Source organism: Littorina saxatilis, linkage group LG10 (assembly GCF_037325665.1).
Source record: "Littorina saxatilis isolate snail1 linkage group LG10, US_GU_Lsax_2.0, whole genome shotgun sequence".
NCBI lineage: Eukaryota > Metazoa > Mollusca > Gastropoda > Littorinimorpha > Littorinidae > Littorina > Littorina saxatilis.
Genome location: NC_090254.1, coordinates 45,161,270 through 45,178,295, shown reverse-complemented (window position 1 = coordinate 45,178,295; position 17,026 = coordinate 45,161,270). Strand labels below are relative to the sequence as shown.

At 41.9% G+C, this 17,026-nt stretch overlaps 1 protein-coding gene across 4 annotated transcripts in view; it reads left to right on the top strand.

The window, feature by feature from the left end:
* The window catches only part of LOC138978934 (uncharacterized), a 45,571-nt gene extending 28,764 nt beyond the window's left edge, over positions 1 to 16,807 (top strand). Inside the window, exons 5-6 of one of the 4 annotated variants that reach the window (XM_070351751.1) lie at positions 1,853 to 1,912; positions 16,428 to 16,807. In XM_070351751.1, the coding sequence (XP_070207852.1) occupies positions 1,853 to 1,911 (59 nt within the window). In that variant the 3' untranslated portion in view covers position 1,912; positions 16,428 to 16,807. Of the gene's footprint in view, positions 1 to 1,852; positions 1,913 to 8,336; positions 9,339 to 16,427 lie in introns of those variants that run through there. The other 3 variants (XM_070351752.1, XM_070351749.1, XM_070351750.1) reach the window with 3 other exon arrangements.
* The last annotated feature ends 219 nt before the right edge of the window (positions 16,808 to 17,026 follow it).

Here is a 17,026-nt window from a genome sequence, read left to right as displayed (position 1 = left end):
GCTATGTGTTTGGCCGTCTGTCTGGCTGGCTGGCTGGTTGGCTAGCTGGTTGGCTGTTTTTCTGTCTGTCTCCCTCTGAAAGTAGGCTAATAAAGCCAAGACTGGCAACTGAAAGCTGCTTTGTACTTATTTGAAATCAGGCTGGCAAATTAGGCCCAGACTGACAAGTGAAAGCAAACTCTATCCAACCAAGACTGACAATTGGATGCGATGTGGTACAATTTAAAAGCAGACTGGTAAAGCCAAAGACAGCTGAAAGCAATTAGCTGATTGAGCCAAAACTGACAACTGAAAGCGATTTGGTTCTTATATGAAAGCGAGCCTGAAAAATGAAAGCAAGCTATAGGTAACCATGACTGACAAATCGAAGCGATTTGGTATTAATTTGAAAGCAAGCTAACAAAGCCAATGACTGACAACTTAAAGCAAGCTAGATTAAACCAAGACTGACATATACAAGCGATTTGATACTACTTTGAAGGCAGGCTGGCAAACCTAAGACTGACAAATGAAAGCAAGCAAGTTTAACCCAAGATTGACGACTTATGACAGCTTGGAATCGGTTACTGACAATTCTAGCATTCAATTGCAAACAAGGAGAAGTGGTCAATTTCCCAGTTGCTTGGTTAGGACAATTCCTCAGTTGGGACAAATGGCTGATTTGAAAGATTACTTGGTTGGGACAAGTCCTTGGTTGGAATAAATGCGTGATTTGAAAGATTGCTCGGTTGGGCCAATCTCTGAACTGGAACGAATATTTGCTAGGGACAATTAAATGAAGCTGGGAAAAAATGCTTGAAAGTATTGAGTGGCCCCTGGCGAGCACTGAAGGTCCATGCGTGGCTGACACAGCAATACGATGCTTATTAGGAGCTGTATAAATAGCTGCAACCTAGCAGCAAACTTGAAACCAGCTGATAATCCAAGCAAACGCTAACCATTGCTAGACTTTGCATCTGCTAAAAGCCTACAGCTAACCTAAATCACTTTCAATCGACTTGCTTCTCTCTCTCTCTCTCTCTCTCTCTCTCTCTCTCTCTCTCTCTCTCTCTCTCTCTCTCTCTCTCTCTCTCTCTCTCTCTCTCTCTCTCTCTCCCCCCCCCTCCCTCCCTCCCTCCCTCCCCTCTCTCTCTCTCTCTCTGGTAATAAAGTTCAGTTTCAGTTTCAGTTTCTCTCTCTCTCTCTCTCTCTCTCTCTCTCTCTCTCTCTCTCTCTCTCTCTCTCTCTCTCTCTCTCTTGTTTTGTTTATCTATGTACCTAGGTACCTGCCTATCTGTATATAGATTACAATCTCTACGGCATATTGTCTTGTTGTCAATTCTGTATAATTGTATTACATCTTCTATAGCATGTTGTCTGCTTGTCTATTCTGTGTTGATTACATCTGCTACAGCATGATGTCAATTCTGTATAATTGTATTACATCTTCTATAGCATGTTGTCTGCTTGTCTATTCTGTGTTGATTACATCTTCTGTAGCTTGTTGTCTGTTTGTCTATTTTGTATTGATTACATCTGCTACAGCATGATGTCTATTCTGTATAGATTACATCTTCTATAGCATGTTGTCTGTTTGTCTATTCTGTATTGATTACAATCTATACGGCATGTTGCCTGTGTGTCTATTCTGAATACATTACATCAATATAGCATGTTGTCCGGTTGTCTATTCTGCATTGATTACAAGCTCAACGCCAGAGTGTCTATTCTGTATACCGTACATCTGCTATAACGTGTTATGTAGTTGTCTATTCTGTATAAAATTACAACGTTTATAGCATGATGTATGTTTGTCTATTTTGTATAAATTACAACGTTTATGACATGTTGTCTGGTTGTCTATTCTGTATAGATTACAACCGCATCTACCCCTACATGAACACGATGCAGCCCAACACGATAGCCTTCTAAGGTATCCCCACACGTACGAAGCCGTTACTTGGGCTCTTGGGGTCGAATGTAACTACTTCTACCCACCACGGACGTCCCTAAACAAGGCGTACCCGCAGACCATATCAGCCTAATTTAGTTCCCCAGCCTTACGTAGAAGGCAGATGGTCAAGGTCAAGGTTATGGTATCCAAGCATTCATGAGAAGGCAAACGGTCAAAGTTATTAACCCTTCAATGTAATGTCTTCCTCATACTGTCCATAGTGTAACTAGTGCAGACCTTTGCATGCCCTGCCAATATAGTCACCCACTTGAGCGTGTCACCCACTTGAGCGTGTCAATCACTGGTCAATAGCATAGCTGCTGGGCGTAATGTGTGGGAATTGGGGACATACTTTATTTTTGTAATCCCTACCTCAATATTACCGTACTCCCGGCGAACCCAACCACACCCACCCACCCTTGATCGTCAACATTCTCACATACACAAATCTATGAACTGTTTTGAAAATTCGTGCTGCATCTATCAAAGCGGCTATATTCTTTCCCTCGCTTTCCCTCGCACTTTCCCAGGGCCGGACTAGGCGAAGAGGAGGGGGGGGGTTGCCAGTGGTGGCCCAGGGGGATGTCCCCCCTGGCGGCAGGGGCGGATCAGTTCATTTTATGACTGGTTTTTTTCAAAAGTATATTGTGAAGATATGGGTGTGAAGGCGCGAAGCGCCGAGCCGACGGCGCGAAGCGCCTAGCTTGCTAGGAGGGTCCGGGGGCATGCCCCCCCGGAAAATTTTGAAAAAAAGGATGCAAAATGGTGCAATCTGGTGCATTCTGAGGATGATCATTACCAGTTTCAGGCAGCAGATTTTGTCACTGATTAATACCCCAAAAATTGAAACTCAATGTAAAATAAAGAAATGCATACCTCATTCAATATTTTTATTTTTTGGCTGGGGGTGGGGGTCCGGAAACCCTAGAACCCACCCACCCCCCCCTCGTTGTGGGGGTCAGGGGGCGAAGCCCCCTGAAGCTGACGGGTAGGTCATATTCTGAGATAGGAAAATGGTCGCTCCTTGCATGAAACGGCATAAAATAAGCAATAATAAAAAAAAAATTAAATAAGTAAGGTACATGTTTAGGCTAGGGGGGGGGTTGCGCAACCCCCATAACCCCCCCGGTAGTCCGGCCCTGCTTTCCCTCGCTTTCCCTCGCACTTTTGCCCTTTTTCCCTTGTTTGGTTGCCGGTATGTTCTTCCCCCATTTTTTTTTAAATTTAGATTTCTTCTGTATCTCCCCCTGGTTTATTGGTTTATTGTTGCCATGTCTACCACTGTGAATGTTTGTGTAACGATGTATTGTTCGGGTCACGTAACATAAGCTTTTGCTTCAGTTCGTGCTCTAGCTGCTTACTATTGTTTTATGTTGTAGATTTTGAATAGACTTTTGTTTAGCCCGATATTCTCTCAAATGCAAAATGTCAGCTCATAGATTTATTTTCTTCAAACTGTTGGCCTTTTTCAACCATCACACAAAGTTTATGTTGGGGTATTCTTATGTGTTTGTTTTTTGTATGAGAAGTGTGAACTGCAGTGAAATGGCGTCAGAGTGGGAAGGTATATTAGTAACTCATGTATTCGCGTGTCTTTGTCTTCGTGCATAAACCACACGCAACATTCTGACCAAACCACTCTGTCAGTCTGTGTGTGCCGCCGCCTCTTAAAACGGTACAGTGATTTGGGAAGAGTAATGCTTGTTTCTCGTTGTCTGTTCTGGGGTTTATGCTTCAGGCGAACGGTACAGTGATTTGGGAAGGAATTGTTTCTCGTTGTCTATTCTTTGGTGTATGCTTCAATCGAACGCTATAGTGATTTGGGAAGGGGAATGCTTGTTTCTCGTTGTCTGTTCTGGGGTTTATGCTTCAGGCGAACGGTACAGTGATTTGGGAAGGGTAATGCTTGTTTCTCGTTGTCTGTTCTGGGGTTTATGCTTCAGGCGAACGGTACAGTGATTTGGGAAGGGTAATGCTTGTTTCTCGTTGTCTGTTCTTGGGTTTATGCTTCAGGCGAACGGTACAGTGATTTGGGAAGGGTAATGCTTGTTTCTCGTTGTCTGTTCTGGGGTTTATGCTTCAGGCGAACGGTACAGTGATTTGGGAAGGGTAATGCTTATTTCTCGTTGTCTGTTCTTGGGTTTATGCTTCAGGCGAACGGTACAGTGATTTGGGAAGGGTAATGCTTGTTTCTCGTTGTCTGTTCTTGGGTTTATGCTTCAGGCGAACGGTACAGTTTTCTTCTTCTTCTTCAGCGTTCGACGAACGGTACAGTGATTTGGGAAGGGTAATGCTTGTTTCTCGTTGTCTGTTCTTGGGTTTATGCTTCAGGCGAACGGTACAGTGATTTGGGAAGAGTAATGCTTGTTTCTCGTTGTCTGTTCTGGGGTTTATGCTTCAGGCGAACGGTACAGTGATTTGGGAAGGAATTGTTTCTCGTTGTCTATTCTGGGGTTTATGCTTCAGGCGAACGGTACAGTGATTTGGGAAGGAATTGTTTCTCGTTGTCTATTCTTTGGTGTATGCTTCAATCGAACGCTATAGTGATTTGGGAAGGGGAATGCTTGTTTCTCGTTGTTTTAATGCTGTGTGATTTTGTACATAAAATACTAACTCTATAGTATACCTGTCCCAAGATAGGCCAGCAGGTCCTAAGAGGACGTGAAAATCAACTAGTCAGTGATATGGGAAGGGTTATGCTTGTAACTCCTTGTCTGTGTCTTCTCGTGCTGTCTTTATCGGATAGTTTTGGCTTTGCAATTAACAGGAAATGTAGTAATCTATATTTTCGTACATTTGTTGAAACTAACCGGCTGTTCAGATTGTATGTGTGTGTGCGTGTGTGTGTGTGTGTATGTGTGTGTGTGTGTGTGTGTGTGTGTGTGTGTGTGTGTGTGTGTGCGTGAGTGAATGCGTGCGTGCGTGCGTACGTGCGTGCGTGTGTGCGTATGTGTGTGTGTGTTGTGTGTGTGTGTGTTGTGTGTGTGTTGTGTGTGTGTTGTGTGTGTATGTGTGTTGTGTGTATGTGTGTGTGTGTGTGCGTGCGTGTGTATGTGTGTGAGTGCGTGCGTGCGTGCGTGCGTGTGTGTGTGTGTGCGTGAGAGCGTGCGTGCGTGCGTGCGTGTGTGTGTGTGTGTGTGTGTGTGTTGATATACTGAAGGTAGGTTTATCCATGGTGGCTTTCATATTGTTTTATATTAATACGACTAAGATTTCGGTTAAAATAACATGTTGAAAGTAAAACTAAAAAACTAAAATAATAGTCTGACTAACTGCATGCCTTTTGAGTTTGTTGCTAAAGTTTGTTCTTGTTTTGGTTGTCGCTCTTCTGGTGGCGGTTGTGACCCCCCCGTGCTCCCTAGAGCCCCAACCAAAACCACACCCAACCGCACAACCCAACATCCCAAAGCCCGCGGCGTGTATGTTGAAATCCACTGTAGGTGATTTTAACAGTCCAAAAGCGAACACAACAACTTGTCCAGGCGGACCCTGACTCCTTGTAACATTTGAGTGTCTAATTGTGTGCACGTATAATCTGACTGAGGGGTAGGTGGGGGACGTGTTTTTTTTTACTAATTTAAAAAAAATCAAAGTAACTTTTACAAAGTGCTTAAGAAGAAAAGTTGTTAAGGACGATTAGTACTATCTTCTGTTAAAAAGATTTGTTTCCAGCTTTTGCGGTTTCAGCCCTGTCCACGTCAATTTGCAGATTAAGAGGAAGAGTCAAATTTATACCCAAACAATGCTCAATATTCAACGTCACACTTTAATATATTCGTTTGAACTCTCGTTCTTCTTAAAATTGTCACGCACCTAGCACGGGACATGACCGATGAATGCAGTAAAACAGAAGTTGACAGGTGTGAAAAATGTGTAAAACAGAAGTTGACAGGTGTAAAAAATGTGTAAAGCAAAACTTGACAGGTGTGAAACATGTGTACAACAGGTGTGAAAAATGTATAAAACAGAAGTTGACAGGTGTGAAAAATGTGTAAAACAGAAGTTGACAGGTGTAAAAAATGTGTAAAGCAAAACTTGACAGGTGTGAAACATGTGTGAAACAGAACTTGACAGGTGTGAAAAATGTGTTCAACAGAAGTTGACAGGTGTGAAAAATGTGTAAAAACAGAAGTTGACAGGTGTGAAAAATGTGTAAAACAGAACTTGACAGGTGTGAAAAATGTATAAAACAGTAGTTGACAGGTGCAAAAAATGTGTAAAACAGAAGTTGACAGGTGTGAAAATGTGTAAAACAGAACTTGACAGGTGTGAAAAATGTGCAAAACAATAGTTGACAGGTGTGAAAAATGTGTAAAGCAGAATTTGACAGGTGTGAAAAATGTGCACACGGCACACCTGCCAAGCTTGAAAAGTCAGTGTGGCGCGTCACTGAGGCTTCTCCGGAGTTAAAAGTTACTTGCGTTTGGACCGGCACGGTTGGCCTAGTGGTAAGGCGTCCGCCCCGTGATCGGGAGGTCGTGGGTTCGAACCCCGGCCGGGTCATACCTAAGACTTAAAAATTGGCAATCTAGTGGCTGCTCCGCCTGGCGTCTGGCATTATGGGGTTAGTGCTAGGACTGGTTGGTCCGGTGTCAGAATAATGTGACTGGGTGAGACATGAAGCCTGTGCTGCGACTTCTGTCTTGTGTGTGGCGCACGTTATATGTCAAAGCAGCACCGCCCTGATATGGCCCTTCGTGGTCGGCTGGGCGTTAAGCAAACAAACAAACAAACAAACAAACTTACGTTTGGTCGTACCACTCAAACGTCTACCAGGGTTTAGACAAAAACGATTAGGTGTTGTACTTAATACTTTCAACACAAGTTATAACTGATCCGGGGCGAATACAAATATTCCATTCTTCCAGGCGCTCTCCAGTCCACCCAGCTGGAAATGGGCACCTGACCCTATTTAGGGATTGGAAATGGGCACCTGACCCTATTTAGGGATTGGAAATGGGCACCTGACCCTATTTAGGGATTGGAAATGGGCACCTGACCCTATTTAGGGATTGGAAATGGGCACCTGACCCTATTGAGGGATTGGAAATGGGCACCTGACCCTATTTAGGGATTGGAAATGGGCACCTGACCCTATTTAGGGATTGGAAATGGGCACCTGACCCTATTTAGGGATTGGAAATGGGCACCTGACCCTATTGAGGGATTGGAAATGGGCACCTGATCCTATTTAGGGATTGGAAAGGCAAAGGCAGCGAGCAAGGGAGAGAGTAGTGGGAACTGTCATCATAAAGCTGGCCACGGAGTAGTTGGAATCCGAATCTCTAACACTTCGCTCCCCTACGACCAAAACTGGTATAGGACCACCCACCTTTCCCCTTTACCTTTTACAACTGATCGCCCTGAACAACGTTTCGGCTTCTTGGGCACTATAAAACAAGTCGCGTAAGGCGAAAATACAATATTTAGTCAAGTAGCTGTCGAACTCACAGAATGAAACTGAACGCAATGCCATTTTTCAGCAAGACCGTATACTCGTAGCATCGTCAGTCCACCGCTCATGGCAAAGGCAGTGAAATTGACAAGAAGAGCGGGGTAGTAGTTGCGCTAAGAAGGATAGCACGCTTTTCTGTACCTCTCTTTGTTTTAACTTTCTGAGCGTGTTTTTAATCCAAACATATCATATCTATATGTTTTTGGAATCAGGAACCGACAAGGAATAAGATGACAGTGTTTTTAAATTGATTTGGACAATTTAATTTTGAAAATAATTTTTATATATTTAATTTTCAGAGCTTGTTTTTAATCCGAATATAACATATTTATATGTCTTTGGAATCAGCAAATGATGGAGAATAAGATAAACGTAAATTTGGATCGTTTTATAAATTTTTATTTTTTTTTACAATTTTCAGATTTGTAATGACCAAACTCATTAATTAATTTTTAAGCCACCAAGCTGAAATGCAATACCGAAGTCCGGGCTTTGTCGAAGATTACTTGACCAAAATTTCAACCAAATTGGTTGAAAAATGAGGGCGTGACAGTGCCGCCTCAACTTTCACGAAAAGCCGGATATGACGTCATCAAAGACATTTATCAACAAAATGAAAAAAAGTATGGGGATTTCATACCCAGGAACTCTCATGTCAAATTTCATAAAGATCGGTCCAGTAGTTTAGTCTGAATCGCTCTACACACACACACAGACACACACACACACACACGCACACACGCACACACGCACACACGCACACACACACGCAAATACACCACGACCCTCGTTTCGATTCCCCCTCGATGTTAAAATATTTAGTCAAAACTTGACTAAATATAAAAAAAGTACTAGTTACTTTGATTTTTTTTAAATTGTAAAAACAACGTTCAACGCTGGCGTCTCCAACAGGTTATACTGAGTGTGGGATGTGTTTGATTGTGACAGATATCCTGACTGTCTATCGGCCCTGGTATGACACGATCTATGGTACCAAGAAGCTGATTGTACCCGTGGTGGACACCTAACCCTACACCCTCTGGACTTTCTTGTCAAACTGGACTCTCTTACCAACGGTCACAGCAAAAAACTTGAGACATTTGTTTTTTTCTTTGAGATTATTTTAACATACCCCGTTCAAATCCCGGCCGCCTGATGGGTTAAGGGTGGAGATTTTTTCCGATCTCCCAGGTCAACTTATGTGCGGACCTGCTAGTGCCTTATTCCCCTTCGAGTGTACACGCAAGCACAAGACCAAGTGCGCACGGAAAAGATCATGTAAGCCATGTCAGAGTTCGTTGGGTTAAAGAAACATGAAAATACCCAGCATTCTTCTCCCGAAAGCGGCGAATGGCTGCCTCAATGGCGTGGTAAAAACGTTCATACACGTGAAAATTCACGTGTGCAAAAACATGAGTGAACTTGGGAGTTTCAGCCCACGAACGAAGAAGAAGAAAAAAAGAAGAAATATATCAAAGAACATAATGTTTAGGTTTATTTGTTCAAGACTATATCTAATCCCACCTGATAGTATGAATGAATTGTATTTCAAGAATAGGATTTCTAGTGATAGTATAATAATTGTCTTATTTCTTTCATTGTGTCGTATTTTTCTGTGTAACAATTTAGAGCAGGATTTTCTAATTTGTAACACTCAGTTGATATGGTTAACTCCTCTCGATATAACAGTCAAAAGCATTGCATGTTTTTGTGATAGGGCTGATGTTTTACATGAATAGCCTTCTGTCGACTACTTAATGAAAGATTAAAATACTGTAAAGTCACTGGCCATTGAAAAAGTAACATCATTCCCACAAAAATCAATAAAACCGTCAAAAGTGTGATGTAGAGTTGTTGCTGTTGTTGTTGTAGTTGTTAACAATTTTAGATTTTTGGGACATGTTGAGGAACAGTTATGAGTCAATAAGCAATAAAATTGTTATCAAGTGATGGAAACTATCGTCCGTGGTATATGTGTGTGAGCGTGATTTTTTTTGAATGTCTGTCTGTCTGTCTGTCTGTCTGTCTGTCTGTCTGTCTGTCTGTCTGTCTGTCTGTCTGTCTGTCTGTCTGTCTGTCTGTCTGTCTGTCTGTCTGTCTGTCTGTCTGTCTGTTTGTCTGTTTGTCTGTCTGTCTGTCTGTCTGTCTGTCTGTCTGTCTGTCTGTCTGTTTTTCTGTGCATTTACGTGTCTTGGCCTGCGTGTTTGAGCTGAAGTGAGAGAAAAAGAGAAAGACAGAAAGAAAAAGACAGACAGGGAAAGAGAAAAACAGACGGAGATAGGGAGAGATACAGAAACACGGTAAAAGGTACGGAGGCATTGAGAGACGAATGGACAGTAAACGTGAGCTGAAGGAGAGCTGGCATGCACAAAACACGGTGCTCTTCCATTTTGTGTCAAAATGTACGTATACATCAAATCATCCCATGACTTGCTTCTTAGACTGCGGGTGTGTACTCTGCGTGCTTGTTTAGCAACCGAGCGTATTTCTCTAGCAACAGAGCGTATTTCTCTAGCAACGGAGCGTATTTCTCCAGCAACGGAGTCTCGATAAATGATGTGCTTTGTACGCTTTGAGGCTAACATTGCGGGCGCGACAGATGTAGCTATTTGTTTTCTCGTGCCTCTCGCTGGTAATGTTAAATTTACCTCTGCGGCTTTCTTCTATAGCATGGCTTGTTCTCCTGGAGACGGATGTTCGGTTTAATGTGTTGTCTTCCCTTTTGGTGTTGCGTTGCTGTGCGTCGCGCCGCCTGAAATGTATCTTGAAATAGTATGCTGTGTTTCTTTTTTGACAGTTTCAACATGTTCGCATATGGGTTGCATTTAGTGGGGCTCCTATGTTGCAAAATCATTCAAATCATGCGACAAACACCAAATTAAGCAAATATGAAGAGTTTTATGTGCTTAACAAAACCTGATACAGAGCCATCGCGAAAAATAAAAAAATGAGTAGTTTTTAAACAATTTTTCAAAATGGCCGCCAGTGTAAACGGTTGGGTATGTTAGCCATATTTCACTTCATGTGATTAACAGCAAATTTGGCGTAAATGGACATTTGCTTTTGCTTAACAAAACCTGATACAGAGCCACCGTGAAAAAATTAAGAAATCAGTAGTTTTTTTACAATTTTCAAAATGGCCGCCAATAAAAGGGTATTTAGGCATTTTTGATGCTACAAGACATTCTCTTGCAATAGAAACTAACACAAACACATTTTTAAACAAAACAATACATGTATTGTTGGTGCAGAGATTGATTGGACGGTGTGGGTGGCAGGGTTGAAGAATTTGTGGATTACCTAAACTGTGCAAAAATAAATATATTGCACCAATTTTCATACCAAAACGAAAACATTCACTCCTGTGCTCTTATATTTAATGTATGCTATTGAGGGCACTCAACTTGGCTAACTGGAACACTTTTAAGATAAAAGGTGGCCTTTACATGGGTTATTTGACCGCCGCCCAAATAAGGGTACCCCCAAAATAAAACTGATAAAAATGTAATGTATCAACTCAAAAGTCGACTAAAATTCATAATCGCTGTATTTCGAAAACGTTGTTTGTTCTCATGTGTTTACACAACTAGCACATTCCGGCAAGTGTCTATACTCAAAAGAAACTTTGGCAGTACTTGAAACAACCATCTGTCATATATACATGCGAAGTCAAAAATATGTGGGATGTAAGTCAACAAACCTGTGGCAGTTTTTAAAATATTATTTCGTGAAGATTTGAAAGTGTACTCAAACGGTTGAACTACGCCTCGTGCGTAGACACACATTCCTGAAAGTTTCAACGCAACCCACTTGGTCATTGCTACTTGGACTTGGGTATCCCTCAAATTTGACACATAAACATCTCATCCGTGAGATCGACACATACATCAGTAGGTACAATGGCACAACACTAGAAATATGCAAGATGGCGAAATAAAACAACCTGTTCTGGATGGATAATCAAGTTGACTTTCTCTTCGTATACAACAGTGACCCAGTTGTGCCTCAGGAATTGTCGTCGGCTTTTTAAAAGGTACCCGAAGTTTTTGTCACATCTCTTTGTCACGTCAAGGGTATCCTTATTTTGACGGCGTAAATGATGATGTTAAACAAAAATGTGCCAGATAGCGAAGATGCGAGCCTTTAATGGCATAGACAGTTTGAATAAAATGACACAGGAATAAAAGTTTGACTTGGGGTATGAAAATGGGTGCAATAATATTTTTGCACAGTTTAGATGCTGACAGTTTTCACAGGCATGCAAGCACATTTGCAGAGAGCTGTGCTCTGCAGTCCTTCTTAGCAGCATTTGCAGCGTTTTGTTGTACAGCTCTTCTTGCAGGCACACCTCATGAGTTCTCGGCACACGCTGGATACCTCTTGAAAGCTCGTCGAGAATGACTCCCACTTTCCAGCCTTGAACTGCCAGCCCACAGAGTTTGGAAGTCTAATAGGTAGATGGCTCTTCTCAATCTCATGTCCTGCAGCAGCACCTCACTTGTAAGGGGATTATGGTCAATTTGGCAGCTCTTTTTACTGAAGAGGTACCGTCTAGCACTGCACCCAGTACGTTGCTGGTTTTGTCCTACAAATGTACACCAAAAAGCTCTTGTGCTGCCCTGTCAGTGGTACTCAGCTTGCAAAGAGGAGCAGACAACCTGAAGAAAGTTTGAGTGACGTCTTCAAATGCATGCCATACTTCCCAAGCCTTCTGATTCCCCAATACCATTGAAGAACGACATAGTGTCACAGCCTGTAAGGCTATGCAAAATGGGCAGACAGGGTGACTTCTCTTGGCCAATGGCTTTGGCAATGTGGCGATACACTTCACGAGCAGAAAAAAACGCAACACAGCTGGAATGAGAAGCAGACTGTCTGGCCTCCTCTACATCCATGGTGCAGGAAATCAGCCTGGGGTACCCTTCACACAAAAGATGAAAAGTGACATTTTTATTTGAATGTATTTGAATAATGTTTACTATCTCAGAGAGTCGGTCAAAGCCGGGTTAGCAAGTCTTCACACAACAGACCAAAATGAAAGAAAATTGTATTTCATGAATTCGTATAATTCTCACTGTTTCAGGTTAAAAAAAAAAAAACAAACACAGTTTCCAGTGACCCAACTGATTCTGGAATCTTTCTGACCGCTACATTTATTCGCTTCAAACAGTCGCTAACAGAATGTTGACCATAGTGAGGGTTCGTACGTTAAACCCATCAAATTCACAGAGGTCGCTTACAAATGATGTGCAAACATGTTCCAATTAATACAAATAACAAAATCTTACTGTTAAGATGTATTAGGTAACAAACCTTGATACAGTAGTACTAGTGAAATCAGCTCCCTTCTGTGGCACCGGAATAAATGCAGAACGCTTGTTCCCAGGAACCGGTATGTGGTGTAACTCTTGTATATATCCTGTAAAAATAAAATTCACACCAATGCACGGTCAACTTAAAATAAGCAAAAGGATGAGAAACAAGCAACAAACCAAAATTGTAAAACTCAAAAGAGCGGTACCTCTTCATTTTTCAAAACCACTTATCTCATTTGATTAGCATACACTGTATGCTTTTGTCTGTTACCTACCGTCTTTGAAAGTTTGATCACAACACTGTAAAGACATGGGGAGTGGAGTGTTTTTATCTCCAGCTGGTCATCCTACTATCTGGCCTACCCTCACTCAGTTTTTGACTCTACCCCTCCCCACCTTATGGAAGTCCTTAACGTAGGCAAGACTAATCATTTATCATACCATGAACAATCTCTTTCTCCTCGCCTTTTATTCAAAGTTCGTTTAATCTGTTTAAAATCACCAGCGTGGCGATCATGATTTCCTTACTTGTAATCAACATATAGATCTAGATCTATCAGCATCACAATCCAGCTGATGAGCTATTGCAAGAGTAAACAAAGTCTCTGCATTTCAGCGCTTCACCCGATGAATAACAGACCCCAGGGGAGAATTAAACAGTAAAATGATGTGACATTGGTGAATGGATGCGTATTCTTGAAAACTTACCTTCAGAAACGTTGTTTTCGCTCAAATCAAAACACGCAATGTTGCGGAGGCCGCCATCTTGAATGTTCATGCTGCGGATATATAAAATTCTAAAAACGATCAAATTAAATACCAGAACACAAAAATACCCATAAGAGTATTTATGTCATGCATGTGTTATCAGCAGACAACTTCTGGTGCATGGTAAACCATTGAATTTTACATTTGCTGAGTTGGGAATATTTACTGCTGAGCGCTTTTGGTACGAATTTCGTCTGCTGTAAATGCAGCCTTTTATTCCCCATCAAAAACACAAAAAAACGATTTCTGAAGTGGCTCTGTATCTGAAATCCCTTAGATAATTATAAGGAACAATATCACAAGTATGATGTTTGTTGCAAGATGTGAATGATTTATGAGTGCGTCTGCAACATACGAGCCCCACTAATTCATGTCACCAGCTTGATGCATGCTTTTTGTAATGTACGATGCTTTTCTAAGCTGTTTTACTTTCTATTTCAACGCCACACTCATAGCTGGTTTGGTTCTTTGTGCTTATGTATGTATAACATTGCTTTTAGTGTATGATCTAACTCTCTCTCTCTCTCTCTCTCTCTCTCTCTCTCTCTCTCTCTCTCTCTCTCTCTCTCTCTCTCTCTCTCTCTCTCTCTCTCTCGCTCTCGCTCTCCCCACCCCATATCCCTCCCGTCCTCCTACCTATTTTTGTAAAATAATAATAATCATACTAATAATAATATTAACAGGACATGTTTAAGTGCCTAACCTATGGCTCTAGGCCCTTTACAAAAGATCGTATACAGAACAATTAAATGTACAACCTACATGAAACAAATGCCCATTTATTTTCTATTTTTCCTTCGTCCTTCCTTAAGGTTCCATCTCTGCCCATTCGTTTGGAATAGACAACCAGCAAAACCTTTTGACGAAGATGTCATTTTAGCATAATTAGCTAGGTTGAGTATTACTTCCGACCCAATTTGAAAAGGAGATAGGTTTTGAGAACCATTTTGATCCCAGCAATGGAAAAACAATTGGAAAAAGCACGGGTACATGTTTCATATAATCTTAGGAGATACATAAGCTCGAAAAAGCACTTCGATCGCCCTGAAAGCCCACGTTAGAACAAAGCAATATTTTATCTTCGTCTCGAGGTAAGTCACGGTCTTGGTTCTATGAACGTTCTGCGGCTTAGCTGTGCATTTCGTCTGTGTCCATTCTATTTAGGAACGCTTTCATTTTGAATTATTTTTAACATGGTTTTACGTCATGCGTCTATTGTTAGTTATTTCGGTTGGCCTGCGTCAAAATTAATGAGACATCGCAGGCCTATTAACTGTCATCATGTCTGTTTTAATTACACACGTCCTTGTCATGTCTGACGTCGCTGTGTCCCCAAAAAACTGTGACTCATGGAATTAACATTAAATCTGATAATTCTTATCGCTACAATTGTGCCGTCCAGTTGTGCTCCGTGGTAGCCTATTTCATTCTTCTTGCTTTCGCTCACATAGTGTTGAATACTTTGAATTTGTGTTCGCTTGCGGCTTTGATTAAATTAGCTTTTATGGCTACATTTTTTAAATTGTAAAGTCGAAAATTGAAATCCATTTTGCATGTTCGTAGTATTAGTATTTACTTCAAGGGGCTTAGCTTTTGTAGCAACATTTCTTTGTCATCAAGCTGTATCCCTCAAATTCTCAAACGTTTTGCTTTCGCTTGCACATGCTTGAATAATTTAGATTTCCCATCCAGTATTATGAATACGTGGTTTTTTTAGAAATCTGAAATGTTGTCGTCATGAAGGCTGTATTCTTTACATTCTTATACTTTTTGCTTTCGCTCACACATAGTTGCATATTTAAAATTCGCATTAGTTTTGTTAATAGGCATACTTGTCTGTGCATAAAAGTTTCATAAACTATCAATTAGTTTCTATAAACTAACCTGTCTTGCTGTTTTAAGTTAGAACTGCAAAGTTCATCGTCAACTTTTAAAATGTCAGTGCTTTTTGCTTCTGCGTACACAACCATGGTTGCATTGTCATTCTGGCTTCGGGTTTAGAACGGTTGCTTTCTATGCCTGGTAAAGCCCCGTCATGGTTCAAATCGAAGCGGAAAGGGGAATAGATTGGGAGGGGGGGTGGGGGGGTGGAAGAGGCGAAGAGGGATAAAAGTACAGTTCTACTCCTTACGCCAGCGTGTGAGAAAAATAGCGGGACATGTAGCCTTGCATCGTAATAATATTATAATAATAATGAACACTTATGAATCTCCCCCTTCTCGCCAGGACTCACGGCAACGTTCAATGGCAAAACCACCTTCCCCTCCTAACAACTTCCCATTGTCTACCCTTTTTTCACAAAACGTCGGGATTAGCACTTGCATTGAACATTGTTGTGGTGAATTTTGTTTTGAGAATTGTCATTTGGTTGTTGGGGATGAGGGGGAGAGATGGGGATGGGTTGAGGCGGGATATGGTTTGGTTCAAGGGTGATGTGTGCGCCATTTTGGAATGTGGCTGTTTTCAAAAATGTGTATAGCTATGATTTTGAATTAATGATTATTGCATGGGAGAAAGAGCGAGAGGGTGAGAGAGAGAGAGAGAGAGAGAGAGAGAGAGAGAGAGAGAGAGAAAGAGAGTGTGTGTGTGTGTTCGTGTGTGTGTGTGTGTGTGTGTGTGTTTGTGTGCGTGGTGTGTATGTGTGTGTGTGTACTGATGTGTGTGTGTGTGGTGTGTGTGTGTGTGTGTGTGTGTGTGTGTGTGTGTGTGTGTGTGTGTGTGTTTTAAGAGAGAGAATTAAAGAAAGAGTGCATATGTGAGTACGAATGCGTGTTTGTGTGGTTGTGTCAGTGCGTATCCTTTTTGCCTGGCTGTCAATCTGTCTGTCTGTCTGTCTGTCTCAGTCTCTCTTTTTCTCTTATGTCTGTATTTCTCTACATGTGTACAAACTACCCACTGGTTCACTAACCATCAAACCAGCCAGCACCACAATCATTGCCTGATTTTCTGATTGCAGATCTGATCATGAGGTTTGGACCCATGTACCAACAGTACTTTGGGTCTGCTTCCCAGGGGGCGGCACCTTCGCCTTTCAAGGTTGAAATGTGATGGCTGCCGGGAATCATGGCATTTGCAATTTGCAGCAGATATACAACAATGAGCAACATTATAAATGAAGAGGACTCGGACGACACTGAAGGACGTGACATGTCTATAGCAGCGCTGTGGGTACCCCGCACACGTGTAATAATAAATAGCGGGCACAAGACAAAAGACTTTAAATTTGCGCTTGGTATCGACTGAGCGCCTGTTGTGTCTGATTCGAAATTATGTGTCTGTCTGTCTGTCTGTCTGTCTGTCTGTCTGTCTGTCTGTCTGTCTGTCTCTCTCTCTCTCTGTCTCTCTGTCTCTGTCTTTCTCTCTCTCTCCCTCTCTCTCTCTCTCTCTCTCTCTCTCTGTCTCTCTGTCTCTGTCTTTCTCTCTCTCTCCCTCTCTCTCTCTCTCTCTCTCTCTCTCTCTCTCTCTCTCTCTCTCTGTCTTTCTCTCTCTCTCCCTCTCTTTCTCCCCCCTCCCCCTCTCTCTCTCTCTTTCGCTCTCCCCTCTCTCTCTCTCTCT